Source organism: Monodelphis domestica, chromosome 1 (genome assembly GCF_027887165.1).
Source record: "Monodelphis domestica isolate mMonDom1 chromosome 1, mMonDom1.pri, whole genome shotgun sequence".
NCBI lineage: Eukaryota > Metazoa > Chordata > Mammalia > Didelphimorphia > Didelphidae > Monodelphis > Monodelphis domestica.
The window spans coordinates 569,899,019-569,914,290 of NC_077227.1; the positions used below are offsets into that span (position 1 = coordinate 569,899,019).

The following is a 15,272-nucleotide window of genomic DNA, read 5'->3' on the forward strand; positions in this document are numbered from 1 at the left end:
ACTTCAAAACCAAGTAATAATTAGAAAGAGTTACAAAATGCAAAATAAATAATCTGGATTACATCAAATTTAAAAGTTTTTGTACAAACAAAACCAATGTAACCAAAATCAGAAGGGTAGCAACAAATTGGGAAACAATCTTCATAAAAACCTCTGACAAAGGTTTAATTACTCAAAATTTATAGAGAACTAAATCAATTGTACAAAAAATCAAGCCATTCTGCAATTGACAAATGGGCAAGGGACATGAACAGGCAGTTCTCAGCCAAAGAAATCAAAACTATTAATAAGCACATGAAAAAGTGCTCTACATCTCTTATAATCAGAGAGATGCAAATCAAAACAACTCTGAGGTATCACCTCTCACCTAGCAGATTGGCTAACATGACAGCTATGGAAAGTAATGAATGCTGGAGGGGATGTGGCAAAGTGGGGACACTAATTCATTGCTGGTGTAGTTGTGAATTGATCCAGCCATTCTGGAGGGCAATTTGGAACTATGCCCAAAGGGCGATAAAAGACTGTCTGCCCTTTGATCCAGCCATAGCACTGCTGGGTCTGTACCCCAAAGAGATAATAAGGAAAAAGACCTGTACAAGAATATTCATAGCTGCGCTCTTTGTGGTGGCCAAAAATTGGAAAAAGAGGGGATGCCTTTCAATTGGGGAATGGCTGGACAACTTGTGGTATATGTTGGTGATGGAATACTATTGTGCTAAAAGGAATAATGAAGTGGAGGAATTCCATGGAGACTGGAACAACCTCCAGGAAGTGATGCAGAGCGAAAGGAGCAGAACCAGGAAAACATTGTACACAGAGACTGATACAGTGTGGTACAATCAAAGGTGATGGACTTCTCCATTGGTATCAATGCAATGTCCCTGAACAATCTGCAGGGATCTAAAAAACACTACCCACAAGCAGAGGATAAACTGTGGGAGTAAAAACACTGATGAAAAGCAACTGCTTGACTACAGGGTTGGAGGGGATAAGACTGAGGAGAGACTCTAAATGAACACTCTAATGCAAATTCCAACAACAGGGAAATGGGTTCGAGTCAAGAACACATATGATAACCCGTGGAATCGTGCGTCGGCTATGGGAGAGGGAAAGGGGGGAGGGGGGAGGAAAAGAAAATGATCTTTGTTTCCAGTGAATAATGTATGGAAACGACCAAATAAAATAATGTTTAAAAAAAAAAGATCACCTGATAGAGAGATTGCAATCTAGGCCTTGGCAACATCCTGCCCAGAAGAAGGGATGTGGGAATAGGCAGAATAAGATAAAATATAGTAGTTTGATTTGACTAGAACTTGAGTTTTCCCTAAAGGAGAGTAATTCTTTTTTTTTTTAATCCTTACCTTCCGTCTTGGAATAAATACTGTATATTGGTTCCAAGGCAGAAGAGTGGTAAGGGCTAGGCAATGAGGGTTAAGTGATTGCCCAGGGTCACACAGCTAGGAAGTGTCTAAGGCCATATTTGCATCCTACACCCCCTGTCTATAGGCCTGGTTCTCAATCTGCTGAGCTACCCAGCTGCCTCAAGGAGAGGATTTTTTTTTTCCAAACTAAGTTTTATGATTTAAAGGAAAAAGTTATATTACACAGTTTCATTAAAAAGTAGGTTGAAAAAAATCTGTTACAGAAACAATTATGAAACATTTTAAATTTTAATCTTGGAATGTTAAAAAAAGGCAAAAAAAAACACCACTGGCAATAAAGTGCACAGGGAAAATTTGCCAATGAGAGTAATTCTTAAAGGAGAGGTAGAATAAGGTCAAATTCTGCAGTGATTTAAATGCCTTGATAAAGGGCCATCTGCTTATTATATAAAACACACAAATCAGGTACAAACTTACTTTAGAGAGGAAGACACTGACTGCTGTGGGAAATGGAAAAGATTTAGAGCAGAAAGAAGCATTTGAGCGAAGTCTCAAAAGAGAACAGAGTTTCTAGGAGATGGAAATTAGGGAGCCCCCTCCAGGCTTGGGGAAAACCAGTACAGAGATTAGTAGGTAGATTGGCATGGGAGGAACAGCAAGTAGGCCTATATGGAGGAATCTTGGGGCATGCGGAGCAGTTGTTTATAAGAAGACTGGAAAAGTATGAAGGGGCCAACCATTTTCTGATTTATCAGATAAAATCGGGTCCTAATGAACAATTAATTCCTCATATGACTTGCTCTCCCTTCTCTAAGAGGAATAAGGAAGAGAAGTCAAGAATTAGCAGGCAGCGTACTCTTGAAGATGTCCTCTTTGTTAAATTCACAAATATCCTGCCTCTCTGCCATCCTTGTGATCAGTACCTAAAGTTCATTATTAATTTCTTCCATCTGGCCAAACAGTCTGTAACATACTCCATCCATAAAGTCACTTATCCCTCTTTTTTTTTTTCTTCAAATACTCATCTATCCTTTTGGGTTTTTTAATTTGTTTATTTGTTTGTTTTTGTTCTTGTTGGGGTTTTTTTAAACTCTTACCTTCTGTCTTAGAATCAATACTAAATATGGCTTTCAAGGCAAAAGATTAGTTAGGGCTGGGTAATTGGGGTTTAGTGATTTGCCCAGGGTCACACAGGTAGGAAGTATCTGAGGTCAGATTTGGATCCAGACAAAACCTTCCATCTCTAGGCCTGACTCTATCCACCAAGTCACCCAGCTGCTCCTACTTTATCCCTTTTGAGTAAAATATATATTTCCCTCACCATATCTCTTTAAGTCTCAATTTGATTTTATTATCCCTTCTTTACTTATTGGTATACAGCTAAGTCTCAGTTAGTGTAAATAATGAATTCCATGAAGTCACATTATTTAATTTCATATTGCATATTTTCATTGACCTGGAACTAGCTACATTATACCCATAACTATAATTTTCAAATAGTGTTAATTTCATATAAGTACTCTGTGGGACTCATCCTGTAAATTAATAGACCCCATAACTATTTTTTTTCTTCTATGTCATACCTTTAGTCTCATGGTATTTGGTTCAACAACCATATAATATATATATTCTTTTTCTTCCCCATTTTCAGTTTCAGATGAACTAATTTCCAGGAATATATATTTTATTCCTAGAATCCTTATCTCTAAGAAGATATAAATTCCCTGCACTCTCTAAGAACCAGATTATTTGTAGCTTCATTTAGAAAGTATACTTTATTCCCATAAGAATCACCAGAAATGAATGATGATTATCAGGTATAACCTCCAGAAAGAAAGCACACTAATTTACCATATCAGTCAGTCAATAAACATTTATTAATGCCTGCCTTGTGCCAGGCTTTGTATGAAGCACTGGGGATAGAAAGGCAAAAGACAAACCCATGTCTCAAGGAGCTTGAAAAGATAAAACATAAAAATAAGCGGGCAAGGCATGGGTACCCAACAGGACCATGATGAAGTCCTTCAGCAAGGTGATGATTATAAAGGATAAACATCAGAGACCTCCTCCTAGGTCCTCTATTAAAAGAGAGCATCCAAGACAGTTCATCTCATTTTCGGGCAATTCCTAGCCCAGGTATGGTTTGGACTAAATGAGATTCTTTCCATCTTTCAGTATCTTCTCCATCACATTTTTTGTATCCTTCAACTTCCTTTTAAAAAATATCCTTACATTCTGTCTTAGAATCAATATATTGGTTCCAAGGTAGAAGAGTGCTAAGGGCTAGGCAATGTGGGTTAAGTAACTTGCCCAGGGTTACACAGTCCCAGTCCCTTCAATGTCTTGAAAGTTGTTTAGATTTAATCTTCCTCAAAATCTCTCTTCTTAATTTTTGTCTTAAACTACTTCTCCCATATTTCTTCGTAAGTTGCAGAGTAAAGTGATGTTCTCCAAACCCTTTCATCTTCTCTTCTAAAAAGGAAACCTGCTTTCATTTAATACTCGCCTACTTACAGATTTCCCATAATGCAATGAGTAATGCAAATGTGTTGGAATAATCTTCATGTCCCTGGAGATTATTATCTTCAATTGTTTTCCAGAGCTCTGGAGCTCCCAGATTTCTATTTTTTTTGTCAATTTCTATATCTTCTCTACTGCCAATAGTCATAGAAATAGACTTCTTGCCACTCCAGTTTTTTGTACTGTGAGAGCCGAAGCCCAATTTCCCGTTTTTTCTTCATTTTTTAAATTAATAACTAACCATGCATGAACAAGAAATAGAATTACATTAAAAAACCATGAATTTCTTTTATATAGTTTGTTTTCTTTAAGTGGATGTTAAATTTAACTAAGTAATAACAGTCTACTGATTGATCAGAGTTGTTTTATATTGTGATCATCATGTAAATTGTTCTCCTGAAATATACTTTTTCTCAGTCTCATGTTACCTGACAATTATTCAACTAGATAAAAAGTTTTTTTTTTAATTTAGTAGCTTTCTATCCATACCTTAATGCAAAAAGTAAACATGACTAGTAACTGTATATGACATAATCATGCTAAAGAAATTAAATGTGATAAATACTTTTTACTGCTTCCTTTTTCTACCACTTGATAAATAACAAACAAAACAGAGCAAAGTAAACACAAATTCTTGGCTCCCTAACCGTTTCCTGCAATGCTTCATTCTTTTCTCTTACTTGTGTGGCTTTAATTGCAGCCTTCTTGGTGCAGATTCCCCTGTATGAAAATGATTATGGATTATCCAAATCCTGCTAGTGCCTCAGTATAAACAATTGCGATCAGTGATAATCTTTGTGTGAGAATATTGCTGAAGAATTCCAAATTCCTAGTCACTTCCTCTTTTATATCCTTTCTCCTGCAGTCAAAAACCAGATGGTTTCCTTTTTATGATGTTACTATTTCTGGAATTTGTGGTCAAAAGTATTTTGGACTCTATACATAAGCTATATTATGCTTCTTAATTTAGTAGACAACTGAACCTAGAATCCTACCAGGAATTTGCATGCACTAGTAATGGTGAAATCTTTTAAAGCATCAGTTACCACCCTGACCCCACCAGACCTAGATCCCAGAAAATACCCTGCAGGGATTGTTGGTATCTGGATTCTGGCTTGTAAATGGACAGGTGTGGGAGGGTGGAGTTAATGGCACACCATAGTATCCTATTTTTTAAAATTCGGTTTTGTTTTATTTTCAGTTCCAAATTCTTTCCCTCCTAGGCCTCCCTTTACTACCACTCCCCATTTAGAAAGCAAGAAAAACAAAACTCATTACACATGTATAATCATGCAAAATATTCACCATGTCCAAAAAAGGAATATGCCTTAATCTGTACTCTTGAGTCTGTCATCTCCCCATCAAGATATGGGATCGTGTTTTAACATGAGACTTTTGGAATCATAGGTTATTCATTGTGTTGATCCGATTTCCCAAGTTTCACAGTTGTTTACAATATTATTCTTGCAAAAATTGTTTCCCTGTTTCTGCTCACTTCATTTTGCATCATTTCATAGAAGTCTTCCCAAATTTCTTTGAAATTATCTCCATTTCTTCGTAGCCCAATAGTATTCTGTTGCATTCATGTGTCACTCAACTAACCATTCCCTAATGGTCATCAGCTTTTTGGTTTCCGATCCTTCACCAACACAAAAAGAACTGCTAGAAGTTATATATGTGTATGATCTTTTCATCTTTCTGAGATATAGACATGGTAGCAAAATTGCTGGTTCCAAAGGTATGCATGGTGGTGTTTAGTAGACTTTTGATCATGGTTCCAGATTGTTTTTCAGAAAGACTGGACCAGTTTACAGCTCACCAACAATGCATTAATGTACATGTTTACCCACATGCCCATTATTTGTCATTTTCCTTACAACTTTTCCAACCTGATAGATGTGTAGTGGTTTTTTAATTTGCATTTTTCTAATTATTAATTTAGAGTATTTCTTTATATGGTAGCCTGCTGTTATAAAGGAAGCTAAGTGCTGTGCCTTGCAAACTTATGACCATTATTAGCATCCACAAATGGTGCAGGCAAAACAATATAACCGAACCATTAAAGGGTTCAGGAAGGAAGGAAGAATGTATGGCAACCATCAATAGACCAAGCCAGCACTCTATAATTTCCACTAACAACATGGATTTAAGCAGAAAGTAGCAACCAGTGCTAATGTTTATTTTGGCTAGAACTCATAACAATAGAGTCAATCTAGTTTAAAGAGCAGCAGAGAGAGAGAGAAAGAGAGAACACATGCCACGCAGGACCTGTGTGGCGCAGTCACTGTGGTCTGGGAGTTGCTAGATGTTCTTTATTCTCTACATTGGTCACAGGCTTCTGGGTGGCACAGTGGATAGAGTACCAAGCCTGGAGTTAGGAGAATCTGAGGATCTGCTTTCAAGTCTACCCTCTGATACTTCCTAGCTGTGGGACAATGGGGAAGTCACGTAACTCCCATTGTCTAGCCCTTGCTCTTCTGTCTTAGGGTTGTTACTAGGATAGAAAGTAAGAGATTTTTTAAAAATACCATTCTCTATGGATCAGTGTGACAAGGCATAGACTGTGAATTCCTGGGATCATGGGCTGTTGCTATTGCCATGTTGTCAAATTGCCCCAAGTTCTGGCATGTAGTAATAAATACATAATAGTTTTGTTCTTTGTTGTTAATAGAAGCTTTGTCCACATAGTGTTTGCGAAACCATCTATTTTTATTTTTTCTTTAAACCTTAACTTCTATCTTAGAATCTATACCAAATATTGGTTCCAAGGCAAAAGAGAGGTAAAGGCTAGGCATCTGAGATTAAATGACTTGCCCAGGGTCACCCAGCCAGGAAGTGTCTGAGGTCAGGTTTAAACCCAGGATCTCCCATCTCTAAGCCTGACTTTATCTAGTGAGCCACATAGAAAAGATAGCCACCATAGTACTTAGTGCACCTGACACCTAAACCATTTTTTAATATAGCAATGATATCAAACTAAAATAGAAATGGGGCCCACTAATCCCTGTGGATATATATATATATATTTCAAGCCTTTATGTATATAAAGACTTGAAAAACCACTGTGTGCATGATGCCTCAAACCAGTTAGTATATATTGCTTATTTGTTGTCTTTGTTTAATACTTGAGTCAGTAGAGACCAGGGTTCAAATTCCATATCTGACACTTATTAGTTTAAGTCACTGAGGTTCTGTGAATCTCCTTTTCTTCATCTGTCATTTGGAGGTAGTACCTCAGAAGATTGTTCTGAGCTGGAAAGACCTTCATGGACTGATGCAGAGTGAAATAAGCAGAACCACGAGAACACTGTACACAGTACCAGCAATATTGTGGAATGACCATGATAGACCTATCCACCCTCAGCAACATACAGATCCAGGACAATTCTGAGGGACTTGGGGAAAAGAATGCTCTTCACCTCCAGAGAAAGAACTGCTGGAGTAGGAATGCGGATGAAAACATATGATTTTTCACTTTAGTTTATTTGGGAGTTTTGGTTTTATGTGATTATTCTCTTACAAAAATGAACCGGAGGCAAAAAGTAAATTAATAAAAAGAAGATTGTTCTGAAGCTCAAATGAAATCATGTACATAAAGCATTTGCAAACTTTAAAGTACTTTATGGGGATAGCTGGGTAGCTCAGTTGATAGGACCAGGCCTAGAGACGAGAGGTCCTAGGTTCAGATCTGACCTCAGATACTTACTAGCTGTGTGACCCTGGGCAAGTCACTGAACCCCTAATTGCCTAGCCCATACCACTCTGAGGAAGATAAGGGTTTAAAAATTTTTTTAAATAAAATACTTTATAAATTCCAGCTATTATTATTGTAAAGCTTAAAGAACTTTATAAATCTCAACTATTGTTCTGATTATTTTGATTATTATTTATTGTTGTTGTTGTTATTGAAAATGCCTTTTGCATCCAGTAGGGGCAGAGTCCTAGGGCCATATCATCCCATCACACTACCACTGGCACTGGGCATCACTTTGTTCTGATATCTCATACACTAGCAGAGTTATTTTTGTCCTTTGTGCCTTAACTTTGGTTTTTTTTTGTTTGTTTGTTTGTTTTGTTTTTTCTAGTTTCAGTACCCAGCATTCAGGCTACCAATGTCCCTCAACCAAAAACCCAACCTCCCTCGGGTCAGCCCCTCCCCCAAGCTCCACCCAAACAGCCACAAGCCCCACCCACTCCTCAGCAGACACCTTCCACTCAGGCCCAGGCCACACCCCAGCACCAGCAGCATCTCTTCCTCAAGCAGCAGCAACAACAGCAGCAGCAGCAGCAGCAGCAGCAGCAACAACAACAGCCACCGCCACAGCCACCGCAGCCACAGCAGCAGCAGCCACAGCAGCCACCGCAGCAACAGGCCACATTTTACCAGCAGCAGCCTCAGCCAACGCCGCAGCAGCCGCTGGCACCCGGGCAGCAGGTAAGAGGAGCAGTTATCAAATGCCTATGTAGTCACTTGGCCCTGGACATGGCAGGTCCGGGCCTCATTATTAATAATGCCCAGAGTGGTCCTGGAGCCATTAATTACCCAGCTTTAGGGAAATGGGCCCCCGCCCAGAGGCAGCAGGTCTGGTAAAGAAGCCAGGCGTCCAGGCTGTAATCCCTCACATGGGACGTGTTAGATGTGCTTCTGGCAGTTGGTGGAACCTCAGAGGAAGAAGCAAAGGTCAGACGCTGGACCACCCCTCCACAGCACCCCTGAATGGGTCCTCCAGAGATTACGTCTTCTCAGTAGAGTACTAACTGATATATTTTTTTAAAAGATGTTTTTCCAGTTACAGGTAATAACAATTTTCCACCCATTTTCTGAAATTATAAGCTCCAGATGGTCTCCCTCCTCCTTTCCTGGAGATGGTAAGCCATCGACATTGGATCTGAGTGTGTTATAACAATATCTCCTTGATCATGTGGCATTAAAAGTTAAACTACTTACATGCATAAACCATTCCCTTGATTTCAGACTTTTCAGTCCTTTTTACTGATTGCCTTCTTCTACCTAGAGGCTATAGGAAATATAGAAATAACACTCTTCTACCTCTTAAGGGCTTTGAAATCATACTGGGCAGATATGACCTATAAAAATCAGTCCATTGACTAGCATTTATTAAGCATCTATGTGCTAGGAACTGAACTACTACTATGTGCTGAGATTTAAGGACCAAGAATGAAATAATCCCTATTTGCAAGAAGGTTTCAATTTAATGTAGGATTATGTGTGTGTTTGAGTTTATGTCTTGAACATGGATATGAGTATATTTATATTTATATATTTAAATGTATGGGAAGAGTACTATAAGTAGCCATATAAGTATATACAGCATCACTAAACAGTGAATAAGTACAAATATAGGCAAAGTAGTTGGGGAAGGAGAGCATGACTAGCAGTCTAGAGGAATAAGGAAAACTTTCTTGCAGAAGATGATGCTTGAGCTTTTTTGTCTTAAAGAAAGTGAGGCAGGGATAAGGAGAGGTGATTGCAGGCTCGAGGGATTGCTCGTACAAAAGCCCAGAGAGAGGAGATGGAGTATCATGTGAGGGCAAATGACAAAGCCAGTTTAGGTGGATACTAAAGTACAAATGGGCAAGATGTGTCCAGTGAAAATGGAAAAATAAATTGGGGCCAGGCTGTATAGGGCTTCAAAAGTGAAACAAATGTGTTTTATCTTAAGGAAATAGAAAGTCATTGATGATAATTGTATAGAGGGGTTAATTGGTAAGTCCCATAAATTTATCTCTCCTAGTTCAAATTTGGCCTCAGACATTTACTAGTTGTGTGACCCTGGGCAAGTCACTTTACCCTTTCTGCCTTTGTTTCTTCTTCTATAAGATGAACTGGAGAAGGAAATGGAGAACCACTCTAGTATTTTTGCCAAATGAGGTCATGAGATGAATAAAACTGAAACAACTAAACAACAAAATAGGATAAAATAGAATACTGAGAGATATATATTCGTATGAAATAATTACCAAACAACATTCATTACCCATTAAAGTTTTATCAGGCAGCTACTGTGTTCAGAGCCCTGTATTTGATGTTAAGAGAATTAAAAGTAAAGCAAAACTCTTCCCTCAGGGAGATTATCACAAAGCAAGGGATATAGAGTACATGCCATGCCCCAAGACAGAAATCATCCACATAGGAGATCACTGGAAGCAAAAATTATCTGTCACTTAGAGAATCAGGGAGGTCTTTTTATAGCGGTGATGGCCTTTATAGAGGTGATATTGTAGCAATAGGGATTAATGTTGACAAAGATAGAGAGGTAGAAATAAATATGAGGTGCTCATGGAATGAATGATGGAAAGTCTACTTTGGTGGAACATAGTTACATGAAGAGCATCTATCTAGACTTCATTTTACAGACAAGAATATTGAGATCTAAAGAGGAAATTCATTTATTTTCTTTGAGTCTTAGTGTTTTAACATGTAACATTCATGATTTCTATCCAGAGCTGTAAAGTCCTCTGGACTCCAGGAACCAACTATTATATGGGTATAACTATTGAAATTTTTGAGAGGCAATAGGAAATACCACTTCTTGAGAATTCAGTTGTGACATGATTTACAACACCAGGTCGTGTGGTCCAGTGCCCCAAGACCCTTTCAGGAAGTCTGTAAGATCAAAACTACTCTGACAATAATACTAAGACATTTTCATTTCTGATGTTTATCAATAGATATAACTCACATAAACAAAAACTCTTGGAGGATGTCCTCAAGAGTATAAAGGGGTTCTGAGACCAAAAGAACTTCAGAACCATAAGATTCCCTCCAGTTCTGTCATTCTGTGAGGGAAACGGCACTTGTGTTTGTCAATTGGGTGGCAGCAGATTGTGGAAAGCCTTGAGAACCATGCCAATGAGTATTCACTTCAGTCTCTAAGCATTAGGGTGGCAGTGAAGGTTTTTAAGTGATGGAGTGATGTGAGCAGGCCTGTCCATTCGGAAGATTTATCTTGTCAAAATATGAAGTGTGGTTTAGACAGAAGAATCATACAACCTGGAGAGAATAATTGAAAGGGTATCATGGTAATCCAAACAAGAGTAAAACATGTAAGATTCAAAGAGAATGAATTAATTTCCTCTTTAGCCCTCAATATTCTTTTTGTTTTTTAAACACCCTTACCTTCCATATTGGAGTCAATACTGTGTATTGGCAGATTTGAACCTAGGACATCCCGTCTCTAGACCTGGCTCTCAACCCACTGAGTTACCCAGCTTCCCCCAGCCCTCAATATTCTTGTCTGTAAAATGAAATCTAGATAGATGCTCTTCATGTAACTATGCTCCACCAAAGTAGATTTCCCATCATTCATTCTGTGAACACATCACCTTTATTTCTACCTCTCTATTTCTTTGTTGTTTTTACCTTTGTTGTGTATCCTGAAGTCAATAGCACCATTTTGGTAAGTTGTGGGAAACATACTAAGGAAAATTTATTGAATTTGTTTATTACTTTGACCACATGAGAAGACAGGACTCATTGGGAAAGATCCTGATGCTGGGAAAGATGGAAGGCAAAAGGAAAAGGAGATAGCGGAGAATGAGATAGATATATGGTGTCATGGAACCAACAAACAGGAAGTTGGGCAGACTTCAAGAGATAGTGGAAGATAAAAGGGCCTGGTGTGCCATGGAATGAGAACAGGAAGAGTGGGACATGAGTGAACAACAACAACAAGAAAAGGTTATAAGCATAGACTTCATGGAGGAAGTGGGACCTGAGCTATGTCTTGAAAGATGGGGGTATTTTTCCACAATGCCCCCCTCATACCACTTTGCTTAGAAGCGGCTGATTTTGGCAGAATTCTGGGGTGTAATGTGCTTATCTAAGGCTGAACTGCTGTATTAAGCTGAGGTTCCCATCAATGGATCAATAAATGTTAATTAAGCACCTACTGTGTGCCACCCATTGTGCTGGTTCTGGGGATATAAAAAAGAGGTAAAAGACAATCCCTGCCCTCAAGGAACTTATAGTCTAATGAGGGAGCCATGTCCTACTGTTCCTTCTTAACAGACTCTGCTAAGTAAGAACCAAGGGATGGACTATGTGTGACTGTCACCCACTTAGCTCAGTTCTAAATGTTTCATCCCCAAGTTAGCTACAGGGTGATGAAGTTTTTGGCTACCTCCGTTTTTGAAGACTTTCCACCAAGTCAAAGAGAGAACAGTCTCTATTTACAAAACCAGGGGTGATTAGAATATTGAGTTATGGCATTGCCAAATGGACTGAAATATGCACATTAACTGATCAACTTCTTCTCTTTCCAAGAAGAGAATGTGGGGTGATGAAATTAAGATCACAATGTTTTATGATCAATATAGGTCAGAGTAAAAGGATTTGGATGATTCTGGAGGATACTGTCATCAAGATAGGTTAGCCTGGTAAATAATGCTCTATTTATAGTATAGACATATCCTTACCAAGTAGACTAGATCTTCAGGTTAGCTGGTCAGGACCCTGTCTCCTCTGAATAGTGCTAATGACTAATGACTCATCAGCTCTCCTGTTTCTAGACTTTGTGAGGGATGTCTACTCTTTTATTTATGTTTGTTATATCCCCACAGGGAAAGTGGGACATGATGAAGGCCTTAAAAGTAGTAGATTTGAGTCTTGGCTACTGTACTCAGTCCCAGGAGGGAAACACTAGCAGATATATGACACCATATTTTCATTCAGGGAGATAAGGCATCGATATTTGAAAAGCTAAATAACATTGTAAGGCTTATCTCCAAGAGACATATGGGAGCGCTAAATGAACTCAGAAGTGGGAGCGATCACCGTGGGCTTAGGGCTTCTTTGTACCTTAAAGTCTCACTTGGCAAAAAAGAGTGCTGTTTTTGGAATTAGAACTGATTCAGGCCCTGACTTGGACATTTCCTAACTAAGTAAGTAGGTAAAACCATAAAACCTTTTTGAGTCTTACTTCTCCCCCCACCTAACTCCACTCCCCATTGTAAACTGAGGCTAATAATATTCATGCCATCTACTTGGTGAGTTTACGATGCTCTAGAAATGAGCTTCTTTGCTGTTTTATTTTCATAATAGGTGATAAATCCCAGACTTCTTTTTAACTTCTAATTTTAAGTGGGTGACTTCTTGGTGATGCAGAGAAAGAATTTTTAATCCCATCAGTAAACTTTTAAAATTTCTCCCTAAGATGAGTTTCTTGTTGGGAAGTTTCCTTTAAAAATAGATTATCCTCCCACCTACCCATATTATGTGAGAAGTCTGTTAGTCCCACCAGAGGGTGGCCTTTCTTGAGCTTTTCCCAAGATCTTGGGGCCCATTTTATCTATAACCCACTGTCTACCAACCATAGTCATCAGACTCCACATTTCATTCCTACCAGTACCTTATCTTTTCTTTTCTTTCTTTCTTTTTTTTTTTGGCTTAAGAAACCTAGCTTCAAATTCTGACTTTTTATTAGCTGAAGACCTCAGTGAATCAAAGAACATCTCTGAACCCCAGGTTCCCTATCTGTGAAGTTGGAATAATGACATTTATACTCATACTGAGGAAAGCACTTTGTAATTGTTATTATTCAGTCACAAAAATTTCATTTTAGTTTATCTTTCTGTTGTCCCCTCATCTCTATCCTGTCCCAAATATAGTCTCTTCAGCTGGTTGCCTGGCCCCTGGACCCAAAGTTTGATTTGGTTTTACTTTTAGTTTTACTTTTTCTGTTTTCATTTTACCTATTCTAAGTCTCAAATCTCATTTGTCAGGATGATAATAAGAGCTAGCTAACATTTAAGGTTTGCAAAGCACTTTACAAATATTATTTTATCCCCATGCAACTCTAGGAGGTAGGTGTGTTATTATTATCCTCATTTTATAGATGAGGAGACTAACGCAGACAGAAGTTAAGTTACTAGCTCAGGTCCACTCAGCTAGCAAGTGTCTGAGGCTAGATTTCAACTCAGATCTTCCTGAATCCAGATCTAGCTTTCTATCCACTGCAACACTTAGCTGCCTACCTGATCCTTGGCTTCATTCAGTATACTGAAGGTTGAAATGTTTTTGGAATGGACCAAGGTGTGGGAGGGTTACAATGAGATCTCTCTGAGGTGGATTGATAGTAAAAGAGAATCATTCTCCAGTACTGAGTTTAGCCTGCCCCACAAAGCTGAGGGTGGTGACATACTAGTTTCCCTTTTGTTGGGGACGGAAATCCATTGGAGGAATAATGCTTGTTCTTGGATACCTCCCACAGTGTGATGGAAAGAGCCTCATAGTGTGAATTCAATCATAGGAATTATAATCCTGGTTGTGCCGTTATTTAGCTTTGTGATCTTAGACAGGCAAGTAACTGAACTTTAGTGATTCAGTTTCTTTATTTGACAAATAACAATAAGGTCTTTTTGTGCAGTTGAAATGAGGATAAAATGAAACGAGCATTGAAAGTCTTTTGAAAAATACTCTGTGCTTTCCAAATATAAGTTACCATTATTGTTGGTCACATTAGTATTTGAAGAATCTACAATTTTATGTCTATGGGCAAACACACTGCTGCCCGTAGTGAGCAGTCTTCATTGATAAAGGTACATAATACATCACTTGACTGAATTTCAGGTGGTGAGGCTTCTTGACCTTAGCACAACTAATCCTTAAATGTAGACATATGGTTTACAATAAGGCCATTCTCAGACTCTTTCCATCTTGGTAAGATTTGTCAGAGCTTGTACTCTCTTGCCAAAGCCCCAGGAACCCAAGCTTGTAAGAGAAGTACCAGAGTAGTACATTTAATAAAAAATTTGTGTCATAACAATTTAAAATAATGTTATTGGGGGATACCAATACAAATCATAACCTTGAGTCTGATTCTTGGTACATTGGGGAAAAGTGCTGGATTTGGAATCAGAAGTTTGAATCCTTGCTCAATGTTTTTGTTCTTTAAGGGCAAATCCCTTCAGCAGACATTTACTAATTGCCCACCACAGGTAGGGCTCTGGGGTTAGGTGGGCCTTGGAGGTGCCAGCATTTAAATTCTGCTGGAGGGATGCAGCATAAACATAGGGGAAAAAAATACAGCGTGGAAGAAATCTGAGGAGGAAGAACACACTTAACTAGAGAGACTGAGGAAGAAATTATGGAGAAAGTAGCACCATTTTGGATGGAGCATAGGATACTTGAAGAGGAATAATGCAGAACTAGTCTGGAACTAGATTATATAGAGTTTACATTTTATCTAAGTGGCAACAAGGAGCCAGGAGATATTTATTAGTTGTCTGTCTGATCCTAAGCTTCCTTTTTTATCAAATGAGGGAGATGGATTAGATGATTGAGAAAGTTGTCTTCCTGTTCTACCTCTTATACGTGGCTCTGAAGGACTGCAATTTGTTATTTTCCCA

General features: G+C 38.5%; 1 protein-coding gene across 21 annotated transcripts in view; it reads left to right on the forward strand.

Annotated features, from left to right (window-relative positions):
* Positions 1–15,272, forward strand: part of AAK1 (AP2 associated kinase 1) — a 259,638-nt gene that overhangs the window by 176,578 nt on the left and 67,788 nt on the right. For all 21 annotated transcript variants that reach the window (XM_007476256.2, XM_007476263.2, XM_007476268.2 and 18 more), the window contains exon 12: positions 7,988–8,337. In XM_007476256.2, coding sequence (XP_007476318.2) covers positions 7,988–8,337 — 350 coding nt within the window. The remainder of the gene's footprint in view (positions 1–7,987; positions 8,338–15,272) is intronic.